Source organism: Bombus vosnesenskii, unplaced genomic scaffold (genome assembly GCF_011952255.1).
Source record: "Bombus vosnesenskii isolate JDL3184/JDL3185 unplaced genomic scaffold, Bvos_JDL3184-5_v1.1 scf7180000013263, whole genome shotgun sequence".
Classification (NCBI taxonomy): Eukaryota; Metazoa; Arthropoda; class Insecta; order Hymenoptera; family Apidae; genus Bombus; species Bombus vosnesenskii.
The window spans coordinates 4,579,871-4,592,708 of record NW_022882923.1 but is presented as its reverse complement, the minus strand read 5'-3'; the positions used below and the strand labels follow the sequence as shown (position 1 = coordinate 4,592,708).

General features: G+C 31.1%; 3 protein-coding genes across 6 annotated transcripts; 1 reads left to right on the top strand and 2 right to left on the bottom strand.

The window, feature by feature from the left end:
* Nucleotides 1-192: 192 nt before the first annotated feature.
* Nucleotides 193-1,705, bottom strand: LOC117232998 (110 kDa antigen-like). Its single transcript, XM_033492832.1, has one exon. It carries the CDS (start codon nucleotides 1,611-1,613, stop codon nucleotides 618-620), a length of 996 nt encoding a protein of 331 aa, XP_033348723.1. The 5' UTR covers nucleotides 1,614-1,705; the 3' UTR covers nucleotides 193-617.
* A 1,992-nt stretch (nucleotides 1,706-3,697) lies between these two features.
* LOC117230646 lies at nucleotides 3,698-7,592 on the top strand. Its single transcript, XM_033488280.1, has 4 exons — nucleotides 3,698-3,838; nucleotides 5,826-6,023; nucleotides 6,113-6,286; nucleotides 6,436-7,592. Exons 1-4 carry the CDS (start codon nucleotides 3,785-3,787, stop codon nucleotides 6,715-6,717), a joined length of 708 nt encoding a protein of 235 aa, XP_033344171.1. The 5' UTR covers nucleotides 3,698-3,784; the 3' UTR covers nucleotides 6,718-7,592.
* A 202-nt stretch (nucleotides 7,593-7,794) lies between these two features.
* LOC117230651 (ras-related protein Rab-7a) lies at nucleotides 7,795-12,790 on the bottom strand. Of its 4 annotated transcripts, none has more exons than XM_033488305.1 (7): nucleotides 12,669-12,777; nucleotides 12,480-12,586; nucleotides 12,115-12,397; nucleotides 11,547-11,732; nucleotides 11,253-11,471; nucleotides 10,049-10,186; nucleotides 7,795-9,968 (listed from the first exon to the last, which is right to left on the bottom strand). In XM_033488305.1, exons 4-7 carry the CDS (start codon nucleotides 11,724-11,726, stop codon nucleotides 9,882-9,884), a joined length of 624 nt encoding a protein of 207 aa, XP_033344196.1. In that variant the 5' UTR covers nucleotides 11,727-11,732; nucleotides 12,115-12,397; nucleotides 12,480-12,586; nucleotides 12,669-12,777; the 3' UTR covers nucleotides 7,795-9,881. The 4 variants fall into 4 exon arrangements, with proteins under 4 accessions (XP_033344196.1, XP_033344204.1, XP_033344213.1 ...); XM_033488313.1 differs by having other exon boundaries at nucleotides 12,494-12,586; XM_033488322.1 differs by lacking the exon at nucleotides 12,115-12,397 and having other exon boundaries at nucleotides 12,494-12,586.
* Between the last annotated feature and the right edge of the window lie 48 nt (nucleotides 12,791-12,838).

Genomic DNA, 12,838 nt, shown 5'->3' with positions numbered 1-12,838 from the left:
ATGAAATTTATAAATATATTTTCTAACAAAATTAAAATTTTATATAAAAGATGAAATTATTATTACCAATGAAATGGAAATGAAAAAAAAAGATACTTAAGGTTTTTTTTAATAAATATAAAAGAAAAACTTAATATCATATCTTTGTACTAATACTGCTGAAATTAATGAAATAAAATAAAAGAACAAATGATTTCAAACAAATTTTTAGATAAAACTGAGTATACAACATTGATTACTTTATTCTATGAGTAATATGATATTCATGAAATGTTGTGTCTTTGTTTGGTTTATCCTAAAAGCAATATATGAAATGAAAATAAATGACATCAAAATATGATTCCTTTTTTTCTTCTAATGGTCAATTACACTGAATGTACCTTAAGTGAAACACTGCATAGGTGTCATCACTAATGCAAGATCAATGTGGCAACACTTTTGCTTGGTGTTTTATTACACAATATCTTTTTAATATATTTTCTTATTTAAACTATTTCTGCAACTAATCTGTATTGTCATGTAGTAACAAAAATTTGGGAAGATATTGACATATACAACATTTTCTGGTTAACATATAACATAAATACTACTACTAATGGTCAATTGTATCAATCTAATTAAATGACTTCTGAGCAAGAAGCTACATTCAAATCGGATTGTCTACTTTCCTTCTGACTTTCTTCGGATATGGATTTTCTACTTTCCTTCTGACTTTCTTCAGTTATGGATTTTCTACTTTCCTTCTGACTTTCTTCAGATATGGATTTTCTACTTTCCTTCTGACTTTCTTCAGATATGGATTTTCTACTTTCCTTCTGACTTTCTTCAAATACGGATCTTGGAATTTTTATGTGCCACTTTGGGCAAACAATACTTTTATTGATTTCTTGTAAACAATCTTGCGTTATTTCTTTGTATTGTATTTGCGGTTGACCTAACCTCTTCTGATCAATATACTTGTTAATTTGCTCTTCTGTTAATTTTTGCAAGATAATTTTACATTCTCGAGTGTTCAGGGCCACAGGTTTTACAATTTCAACTAGATTTGTAAACGCATTTTGTCCATTGATATCGTGAACGAAATGTATCTCACTGCTGCATGAGTTTTCATTTTTTTTAATGCTAATTTTAATCTTGCTACTAAGCGGTATATCATTTTGCTTAAGCTGAGATGACAGCGTATTTACATTCAAAGGGTTACTTGCTTCCTCTGATTCCTTCTCTTCCGCTTTCTCCAATGTAGAGGATTCTGTTTCTAGCTGAGAGTGTAGTTCAAAATATTTTTCTTTTATTTCTTTTAATTTCTTAAGATCCTCTTTAATCTGTATCTTTATGTGCCTCACTCTCTTCTTCAACATCTTTTCATATTTCCGCTCATAAAATCTTAGTTCCTTTCTAACCTTTTGGAACTGTGTTGACAATTGCTTCTCTTCCATCACCAGTTGTTGGATCCTTTGATCCGTCGTTAATTTGGGTTCCGATGGGTTATCCTCTTTCACAGTATTATACTGATCTACTTGGTTCCTTAGCATATTAAGAATCGTTTCAATTTTATCATCTTTGTTATTACTTTCTGCACTGCTAACTACATTCATTTTCGAATAAACGATCATATACACTCTTAGTTACTAGTTTGCTAACTACCTCGCTTAAACTAACCCAAATCACAGTATAACTCAAACCTTACAGCAATACTTCCTGACGCTGCTGCTAGAGGGCTACGAATAAGATTCAACTCCCGTAAGTATCGTAAGTATCGTACATAATATCTAATAATATGTACGATAATGTATATACTACGTATTATGTAAATAAATTAATATGTATCATTACTCCTTCAAATAGTAAATTCTATAGTCAGTCATTGCCGAATTAAAACTTTAAGGTGTTTGAAATAATCTACCTACCTTAAGTAATTATGTTATATCCAATTTTTAACCTTGAATTCTTTGTTTCGAAATTGGTTTCGAAACTTTCAAAAGCGTCTTTATTCATAATTTAAGTTCTAGTCAAAGTATAACGAAATTGTAAACTTTTCATAAAAAATTGATTAAAAAGGGAAGAGTAAAAAAAAATAGTAGTAAAGAGTTTTACAAGATCTTTTTACTGAACCGTTTAAAAAAAAATGTAAAAAGCTTATTTGTTTTGATTGTTTTTGAATATTTTTAGTCGTTTTAGTCACCCAAATTTTGTATTATCTAATACAATGCCAGTCACGTGTAGAGTCCATCACCATTTTAGACGTCAATATCTCTGCTTTCTCCACTTCTTTGCTATTTGTACTGAGCCGGAGCAACCCAAACTGTTTTATGTTATTTACTTTTTTTATTATTATTAATATGTTTATTTACTGTTGAATGTGTATGCGTTATTAAATAAGGATACAACGGGCCTCTATGTAACGTTTTCTTTCTATTCCTGTACGGATTGCCTTTTCAATTCACTCACGCACTCTATCATTATATATATCTTTATGGTTATAAAACGCGCGTTAGATCAGTACGAACAAATGAATTGCACTTAATGATCTCTATTTTTACTACGAAATAAAAGAGATTCACATAAAAAAGACAAATGAAGCCCCTTTTTGTTGCTTCCAGATATGTTGGATGCATTTAATTTATATTTGCCACAAAATCATGTATACAAACATATCAACAGCATGTGTAAATTTGCTGAATGTATTAATATATTTCAAGAAGAAATTTAAAGTATGTGAAATAAACGCTTACATTTTGAATAAAAATATTCATTTCCTATATTTTATACCGGAAACGGTAATCTTATTTGAAAACTCTGGTAATTCTGGTAACAAAGATATGCAATCTAATTTGAAGTGTCAAATTATCATTAGATTTTTATATAAACCACTCTATTTCTATTTAACTCGTATTTTTATCACTTGTATGATAAATGACGTGATTAAGTGTTTTGATCTTATTAGACTATCTTACGCGGAAAAGATTGAGAAATGTTTACAATACCCAGATAAGGAATCTCTTCAGGAAATTTCACAAGGAGATAATTATTTATGACCATTATAACAAGCAACGCAATAACATTAACCGTGCTTATTTTTGTTAGAGTTGTTATCGACATGTAGAGTATGAGAATTCTGTAAACAACTTGCAAATCATGTGAATTTCTTCGACATCTTCGACTGAATGTTTAATCATCACAAAGTATATGTATTTACTGTAGAAAATTGTCAAACAGAATTTTCATCAATGAAAAATCAATTTTTCTATGTTCCAAAATAAATCTCTCCACCAGAGAAAAACATATTTATTATTCAGACTATTTTCTTTATTTATTAAAAATAATCTTTTTGCTCGAGTATTTAAAGCGAGTAACTTGAATCTAGAGATACAAAAGAGGTTATTGCATAAACAATTTACATCGATAGTTGGACACCTATATTTCCATATTTTAGAATATTTAACACGAAATGATTTCTTTTTAACTAAAAGTTACCACAAACTGAATTTCAACACGGATAGAAGAATACATGCGGGTGCTAAATAGGATAATAATAGAATAGCTACTTTATCGAAAATTGAATCATGTGCAACATATATATACGTTCAATTACAGACTGATAGATACATGATCAGATATACCTGAACGTGTTATCATTCATTCATATCATTCATTTACCCAGATAATTCACGTTTAGCGAATAACTGATTTGCTACAAAAGGGCAAGTGTGCTCATTCATCATTATCAGTACGCCAAGACGTGATATACCAAGTGGATCGATACTTTTCCTTCTTATTCAGAAACATGAAGACGTTCGTTTTTCTTTGCCTATTGTTTGTGACTGTCTGTTCTGCACAGGTAAGAGTCTGTTTAATAAAATATGGATATTTATAGATCTATAGGAATTTGAAATACGCAAAAATGTATAGGACACACATATCCAAAGTAAAGGACCTCAACTCACAATTCGCTGTTTAGACTCCATCTTTTCTTAATTGTTCTCAGAATACATAAGTATCCCACAGTCTGATATGATTAATTGGCGAAATTTAGTAGTCAATTGTCCGGCATCTGGATCAATTTGTTAAACTTTAAAAGAGACTTACAATGTTTTACTTCGATTGTAAACATTACTCTTTGCATAGGTTTTATACAAACTGTTCATAAATATCTGAATGCTTTGCTCGATTCATTGTAATATTTGGGATGACCAATTTTAAATGATGAAAATGTGTACAAATTAATGACCAGAAGCGCCATTAACTATTTATGAAATCAATAGACTACAAATTTAAATTATCGAATGAATAGCTGTATCGCAATTAATCGCGCTACGATCCTAATTGCATTACTCTCGTCTTCGTTTCAACAGTCAAGAAAATTTTTATGTTATGAGAAGTAGATTAGCATAAAGTTAAAATAATAAATAAATATAATAATGAAGTTCTGTGACGGAGATATTGACGAGGAAAACTAGTGATAGGTGCTGGCTGCCCCTTACCAAAGGTAGCTCGCGGGAGAAATCGGCCTTCGAGTGTTTGCATGGAAAAATCCGCTGTTACGTCGCGTGAGACAATTCGCACGCCATCCCTCGTTGTCTGGCCGCCAAAGGCCCACACACCGTTATTCAGACCCTCAATGAACCTAAGGAGCCACCATAAACATAATCTTTTTAACGTCATCTTTATAACTTAATCTTATTAACTTGCAGGAATCTCTAATCCTGCAAGTATTTTTGGGTTATGGATGGTCCTTAGAACAGTCCTTAGGTTTATTGTGCGTTCTTACAAATTATGGAAAAAGCAGGTTTTCGCGTGAACAATGTCACACACGAGCCACATTGGTAGGAGGCTTCATCCACCTATTCTCATTCATTAACGTTGGTCATAACCAATGGGCATCGCGGATCGTTAGCCTCACTTTCCTAACGAAAAGTGTGATAAACAAATCCGCTTTTTTCGTACCTAAAATACACTCACACCGAGCTTTTTTCCGTAATGACACGAGAGCGAAGTAACAGTAACAAACAGTGAAGCGACAAAAGTCAAATCTCAGCAGTCAGAGTCAAATCTCGACAACAGTCAAAGTCAAAACGCAGTCGCCAACACGAAAAGAGTCTCAGGCCGTACTCACTCGTAGTTTGGAAATCAACATACACACAATTGTATCCAATATTGAAGTTATTTAATTGTTGGAAATATATATATACCTGTTAAAATCAGCGTTATACTCACTCAACCATCCTTATTATCTTAATCGAAATAAGGAATCGATCTATTCGTGGCGTCGATTATTGGAATCGAAATGGGAATTTACGACACCCGTTGACGCGGTTTTTCGAGATCGCGTCTCTCCGCGAACGGTCGAAACACCCGCTTATCCTGTATTTTACCATAATGAGCGGTAAAATTACCAAGGAATCTCGATTTAAAGAATGCATTGTATAAATTAAGGGCCTCGACAGTAAGAAAAAAATCTAAATCTGAGGATGGGGATTGACGGTTCCTTGATATTATTGCGGGGTCCAGCAAATATGTTTGCATAGTTGTTGCCTATCTTGGCCGAAGAATGGATTAGAATATAAGCTTGGGTCACAGGACGTAACAAACGTTATAAATATTGAAATATATTATTAATTCGTTGAATACACAACACAAACTTCAATAACTCAATTTAATTATCTAATTTAATAATCTATTTAAATAATACTCGTTAACTTAATAAATTCTTTGTTAGAAATTGATCTAGAATGAGGCCGGCAATTGACAAATTAATCGACAAATTTTTGACACATTTACTTATCGGTTATAATGTCTGCACGTTTGATTAAATGTTTTGATTTTAGAGATTCCCCAACGACATATTAAATCAGGCAATGAATGCTATAAAAAATGCTAAAAGCTCGGTTGACAGTGTCATGTTAGATTTGAAACACTCTCAGAGGAACATTGACTTAAACGGAAAAAATGAAATTAGCAACCTTTATATTCAAGCTAGTCAGAACATCAACTCAATTCTAAAAACTCGTCTTGATTATATCAAGGTAAGTCACAGTCTCACGAAATAACATTTGCTTCACAATGATTTAAGACGAGTAATTAAATGATTAACATTATAAATGCCGGTCATTAGGAAAAGTCACAAGAAGCAAAGGAGTCAGGTAAGAATGCTGAAGACTGTTTTAATGCCGTCACAAAGAATTTGAAGGACGCCGGTCAAACAGGGTATAATCAACTCGATAACTGCAAAAACATAGCAAATAAAAATTTGGACACAGAACTGCAAGCATTTGACAACGAGCAAGCAGTATGTATCATATTTTTATATTAATTGTTAAATTTGACCAGGTCAAGTAGCTAATACTTACGCTTATGCTTTAAATATTTTATTAATTATATTATATATAATTAATATATTATACACACTTATATTGGTATATACATTTTAACTTTCAGAATGGACAGAGATTAAAAAATCAATTAGATCAGGTTGCCTTGGGATGCATGGGTTCTTCTAATTCTGTACAAGTCGCAAGTTGTATACTTATGAAAGTAGGAGCCATCAATCAGGAGATTCGTCAATACCAACAAAGAGCTTCACAACTGAACACGAATACAGAAAGGAATAAAAATGCAATTACTTTGCAACAAAGATCTTGCAATAGTGATGCCATCTCCATAGTTCAAAATGCATCTACTAAAGCCATATATGCTGCAGCTGATTGTCTTAAAAACTAAAACGAATAGGTCTTAAACTTTAAATCCATAGAATGTTGAATTGAAAATTAAATTTGTCGATTATAAAATAAAACCCATAAATTAACGCCTACACCTCTATGACATCGTAATGAACTATCCTATCATTTGCTTTGCTCATGCTAGAATACGTCTGAGATATTGTTAACCAATGGCACTGGAGACACCCTATGTATCTCTACTTCTTTATATCAACCCTCTTTTGTATCTCTACTTATCTCACAAATTTATATGATTCGATATGGTTTCAAAGCTAAATGAATCACCTTAATAACTGAATTTTTTTATTAATACGTGCAATTACCCACTACTCACTGTTTGCAATTCTTTTTATGTATGTTATATACGTATATATCGACAAATCTCGTAAGTTTCCGAATTTATAATATTATATAGAGGCTTACATTAAATTTAGTGATAAGAATAAAATTATTTTCCAATTCTCAAAAGAGACATCTCTATTTCATATTATATTTTATCTGTAAATGAATGTAATTTATTCTCTATAAAGTCGTGTGTATATATGTATGTATGTATGTATGTGTATATTTGACATTAATCGTAAAAATTTGTTTAAAACTTAACAAAGGCCGTGTGATATCATACATGACATTAATATAAAATAGTCTATACGCATTTTATAATCTAATCATAGATATCCTTGGTTCAACATTCATATATATTCGTATAATATATACACATACGTGCATCATATGTATACTTTTGTAGACTTCACTTAAATAAATAGTTGGTTCAAAGGAAAGATAAAATTGCATTATATAAAAACGAATACTTTTTTACAATCGTACAAGGGGTAAATATTTAATTTACATCGGTTGAAACATAACATGTTAAAACTTTCGAATAAAACTACACTGTGTTATAGGCTATTCTTTTACTTGAAAACAGCCATTTCTTGCCATTATCTTTCAATTATTAAATTAATGTTATGTTGAATTATATTTTAATCTTATACGCTATTTCGTACAGGGTTTGCTAGATTTACTATCTATCTCAACAGACATTCATCTCCATAATAACAACATAGACATCGAGTCATAATAGGGATAATGATAGTCTTATATTTTGTTTCAGGTCACACGATGATTATCCGTGGCACAGATATATCAGCGAATTAATTCGACCAGCTCATGATTTTGTTGCAATAAATGTATTTCTTCTTTTTTTTTTTTTAGTTCACTTAAAACTAAGAGTAGCAATAGTAGTTTTATAGCAGCAGCAGCAGCAATAATGATAATATTTTTAATAACTATCATTAACATATTTCGATAAAATTATATTAATAATTATAATTGTAATCGTCATGACCATCATCATTTATATACATATATATTACGTGTATATGCATACATGTATGATTACGCACGTTTCAATGTGCAAGACTATTATCATAGAAGTACGCATATATTACACGTGCTAAACCTTCTCATAAGAAATCTTATATGTATGTATCAATTCAGCTCACGCAATCTTCTGCTCTAAATTTCTCAGGATGGTGACTTACATCTAAAATTATATTTTTTTTTAAATATGAAAGTGATCGTCGGCACCGCATCGCATAATTTTTGCACAATTATATCAAATAATAATATCACTTTTATAAATTCTTCTTTTCTTTTTTTTTATATAAACGTATTAATTCAACAGAATATAGTTGCTGTACAACAAATGTCTTTTCATTGAAAAAGTTTGATTCTAAAAAAAAATTATTCACACATGACAATAAAGTTACCCTTTGACTATTAATGAATTCTTTTGGACAAACTAAATAATCTTGAAAATATAATGCATGCAATAACATTGAATGTAAGAAAAATAAAAGCAAAAATTTATAACTTTTAAAAATAATTCATCAAATATCTACTATACACTGCATGATATGTTTAATATAAAAATGTCTTTTTAAACAATATTTGATAAAATTTATGATTACATCTGAATAGTTTCCATAGAATTAAAACGTTTAAAAATCACTGCAGCGCGGCTCAGGACTCTCACTTTAGGGAGGAATTTAAAGATACACGAAAATACTAATATGCAAGTATTGTGGGCATATTGAGTGTACCAAATAACAAATTATCCAATTATTGAGTTGTTTTTAAAAAGGGAATTTTTCCTCGAAAACGCACTAGCCTTTTGAGATTGAGATGATCGTGCAATACCATCACACATACATTGTGATGTTATTAAACAAATTCACAGTTATTTAAATTTATGCGAACAATGTATGTAATGTTCTTGGAAAACTGCAATATCTCGAGTGACATAACAATTAGCAAGGTTTGCATTGCTAGAAAAATTCAGAGGTAGTTAAATAATCGCAAAGTTTCAATAAAAATCCCACTGCATCAAATTATTTACACTATATGTATCAATGATGTTAAAAAATACATAAATTTCTATTTAATTTGACAGGAAGTTAGATTTGAGAAATGATCAAACGAATATACCCACAAAAATTTTTCTAGAGCTCCTCAATAAATGCGATTGTACTTAATGAATTATGAGCAAACTTGTGATGATCTAATTGTTATGCTAAGTGTGTTCCCGACCCGTGAATTTTCCTCCCAACATAAGTTATATCTATGTGATTCAAAAACATTGTAGTGTTACCCCACAATGAAGGACATCGACAATGAGCTGTAAAGATGCAATTAAAAAGGGCAGCTCATACTGTTCGCCATACCTAATAAGAGAGCATTACAATTTTCGGAAATAATGTGTTGAACGTATTGCTGGACGAGCCAAGTATCAACACAAACACACGATATAAAATACAACATAGTCTTTCATGTAACGAAGCCAAATGGATGCTCCTTGGTACAAAATTTGTCTAATTTTATTGTTTAAAATGCATTGCTTATAAATTTCCTTATACATATATACATATATCTTTATTTTTTTCAATACTTCACATAATTCCAATGAAAACAATTTTTCGAAGTTGTAAATATGCTTTAAAAATATTTTGGATGAAATCTAAGTAAAAGAAACCAAGGTGCATGCTTAAGACTTCCAAAACACGTCAAGCTCGATGTAGTATTTCCTAAAATGCGCAGGTACGCGAATGTACGATCTGACCTGTGCATCTATGTGCTTGTCCAAAATTTTCACCACTCCAAGACCTAGCAAGCACAAGAATCACCCTTGCCATTGTTTCTTTGGTCATTGGTCAATTTAATTTGGTCTGGGAATTCATTATATAATTCCACCTAAAATAATAGCGTTATTTGTTATATTTTAATATTTGCTAATTATAAACAGATAAATACAAAAAAAGAGTATGACGTACCTCACTTTCTTGAGCTAAAGCATTCTTCGCTATCGTTTGGAAGGCTTGTTCAACATTGATGGCTTCTTTAGCACTAGTTTCAAAATATGGAATATTGTTTTTAGATTGACACCACTGCTGTGCTTTCTTACCATGAATCTGAAATGTATTTATTAATAAGGCTACAAATTATTTGAAACTTAAAACAATCAAAATAAATATAGATCTTTAAATAAAAAGAATGACAAGCTAATTATTTAGAAAGCGGACGCGTTTTCGACTTCGATGATTTTTAACTCGTGGTAAGGGATTTGAGTCATAAGCGAAAATCACGAGTCAGACTCGTGGTAAAGAATATGTGCCATAAATGGAACCCGCGAGTCTGACTCGTCGTAATTTACAAATTGTTAGTGATTTATTATTCACTTTGAAATAATAAATTGTTTTTGTTAACTGATCAATTGATCATGATTACGCCCTAAACATCTTAAAAACACTATTTGTCCTCAAACGTTGTTTATTAGTTCACAATTCCTTTTGTAGCCCCTAAATATATGTCATAAGAAGTATACATTTTGCGCCAGTTCGGGCACACGGCTAAACAGATAAATGGCACGGCGCGTGACCGAACTTCTTGCTTACTATGGCTCGCGCGATCGGCAGATAGCGTGTAGGCCAGGGGGTTAAATATGTTGTAAAAATCAACATCTTTTACAATTATTTCCTATATATATAACCATCAGATTGCCTTAGCTTTTAAGATATTTGCAAAACACTGTGGGTACCATTACAATGAATTCTGCCTATAATTGTGGTAGCATATGCATCAGTAAATAAAACAAAGGATAACCTGAACCTACTTCTTATTTCTAGTTTATAGTTTACATAAATGGAGGTTGGGCGAGCTTGGGTATTTCATGGATCTTTCGGACGAAAGCCTCGTGCATAACCGCATATGCGAGGCTGTAAGCCATTAATCATTTTGTTCTATCGATATTAAAAACGATTATCATTAATGAGTTAAGTTTAGGTTTGGATTAGGTTTTGGAAAATTTCCAGAAACATTTTGTACAGCATCGGATATACACTTGTGTACGAATTTTCGTGGAAGCTATATATTTAGATTCGTAAAATATAATGCAAATGTAAAGAGATCGAAGGCTGACTAAAATTGAAAATGTCTTTGTTCTCTAAATAATCTAAAATGTATTTAAAATGCTCTTACCACTTTGGATTCTAAATCAACTTTATTTCCAAGTACTACAAATGGAAAATTATCTGGATCACGAGGAGAAGCTTGAATCAAGAATTCATCTCTCCAGGAGTCTAAAGATTTAAAGCTACTAGGTGCTGAAACATCAAATACGAGTACACAACAATCAGCACCCCTGTAGAAAGCAACACCTAAAGATTGAAACCTTTCTTGACCAGCTGTATCCCAAATCTATTTAAAAATAAAAGATGAGATAAAAGAAGGTATAGTATTGTATGAATATTATTTTATTTAACATATATTTACCTGCATAGTAACTATCCTATCGTCTACCATTACTTCTTTGGTAAGAAAATCTGCACCTATAGTAGCTTTATATTGATTGCTAAATTTCTTGCTTACATACTGATTCATAAGAGAAGTTTTACCAACTCCTGAATCTCCAAGGATAATGACCTTAAGCAATAATTTCTTATGAGAAGCCATTGTGAACTAAAAACAAAAAAAAATCATGTTTACTATGAGTTTTGTTAGTAAATTTAATTAGAAGACATAAATTTTATTAATGATATTTAGAATGCCACTTAAAAATATGATAAATTAAAGCTAAATCATATCATCAGTGTTTTATTTGAGAAATATTCTACGAAGATAATATTAAAATATATTAGTTATGAATCAGAGTCAAAACATTCGTAATCAAACATACATGTGTCATATGTACGAACAACTTAGATAAGAATGAAATACAAATAATGAAATTGGAATTTGAATGAATTATCAGCTAGATGAAAATATACTTAATCCTCTTTTAACATGAATAAGTATGAAGCTTAATTACTTGAAACTGATATGTAAAAAAATCTTACAATACCTTTTACAATTAGAATTATAAACTGAATATTTTGTTAGACAGTTATTTCTTGATCTTAAATAAATATCCTATTAGCATGCAACAGTCTACGAACGTGAAATCGCACTATAAAACGATGCGAACGCAAAACACTGGTCCGAATGTCACGGGTAGATGACTTTTTTTTAGTGAATCATTGAACGTGAATGGGAAAAGTACTCCCCTTGCAATGACGTATGTACATTACTTGAAAAAAATCATTGCTCGGAGACGTTCCAAATACGTTGTTTTTGGCGGTTAATGTCTACAATGTTTGAATTATATTATGATAAAAGTTCAAAACACCGCTTCAATATAAAAGTAAATATGATAAAATGAAAATATACGTAATTAGACAGACACAAAATAGAATCCGTTTAACTGCGATGCTTGAAAACCTGTCAACACGCGATTTCGACAATTGAGATTTAGCATCAAAGATTAAACAAGTGCCCTAAAAAATGTACATGACGTTCATTGATAAATGCGAATGACAATCAACAATATACTAAAATATCAATTATAAATTACGTTACCTCGAATTAGTTAGAAAACAGTAAGTGAAATTTCTCTCGGTCAGCTTCACACAAAGAAAATGGCGTGTTATGAAATCACGAGTATGACAACGATGTCGTCACCTGTTCTTCGTCTCTTTTATCGACCGAGTACAATCAAAACTCGATTGTTAAAATCGATTCAATACTCG

What these genes read in the sequence shown, in the direction of transcription:
- LOC117232998 (XM_033492832.1), bottom strand. Translation starts at nt 1,613, where the DNA reads ATGATCGTTTATTCGAAAATGAATGTAGTTAGCAGTGCAGAAAGTAAT.
- LOC117230646 (XM_033488280.1), top strand. Translation starts at nt 3,785, where the DNA reads ATGAAGACGTTCGTTTTTCTTTGCCTATTGTTTGTGACTGTCTGTTCT. An exon ending in TGACTGTCTGTTCTGCACAG is followed by an intron (nt 3,839 to 5,825) that starts GTAAGAGTCTGT and finishes TTTTGATTTTAG; the next exon opens with AGATTCCCCAACGACATATT. An exon ending in CTCGTCTTGATTATATCAAG is followed by an intron (nt 6,024 to 6,112) that starts GTAAGTCACAGT and finishes GCCGGTCATTAG; the next exon opens with GAAAAGTCACAAGAAGCAAA.
- LOC117230651 (XM_033488295.1), bottom strand. Translation starts at nt 11,726, where the DNA reads ATGGCTTCTCATAAGAAATTATTGCTTAAGGTCATTATCCTTGGAGAT. An exon ending in ATAGGATAGTTACTATGCAG is followed by an intron (nt 11,472 to 11,546) that starts GTAAATATATGT and finishes ATTTTTAAATAG; the next exon opens with ATTTGGGATACAGCTGGTCA. An exon ending in CTTTAGCTCAAGAAAGTGAG is followed by an intron (nt 9,969 to 10,048) that starts GTACGTCATACT and finishes CTATTATTTTAG; the next exon opens with GTGGAATTATATAATGAATT.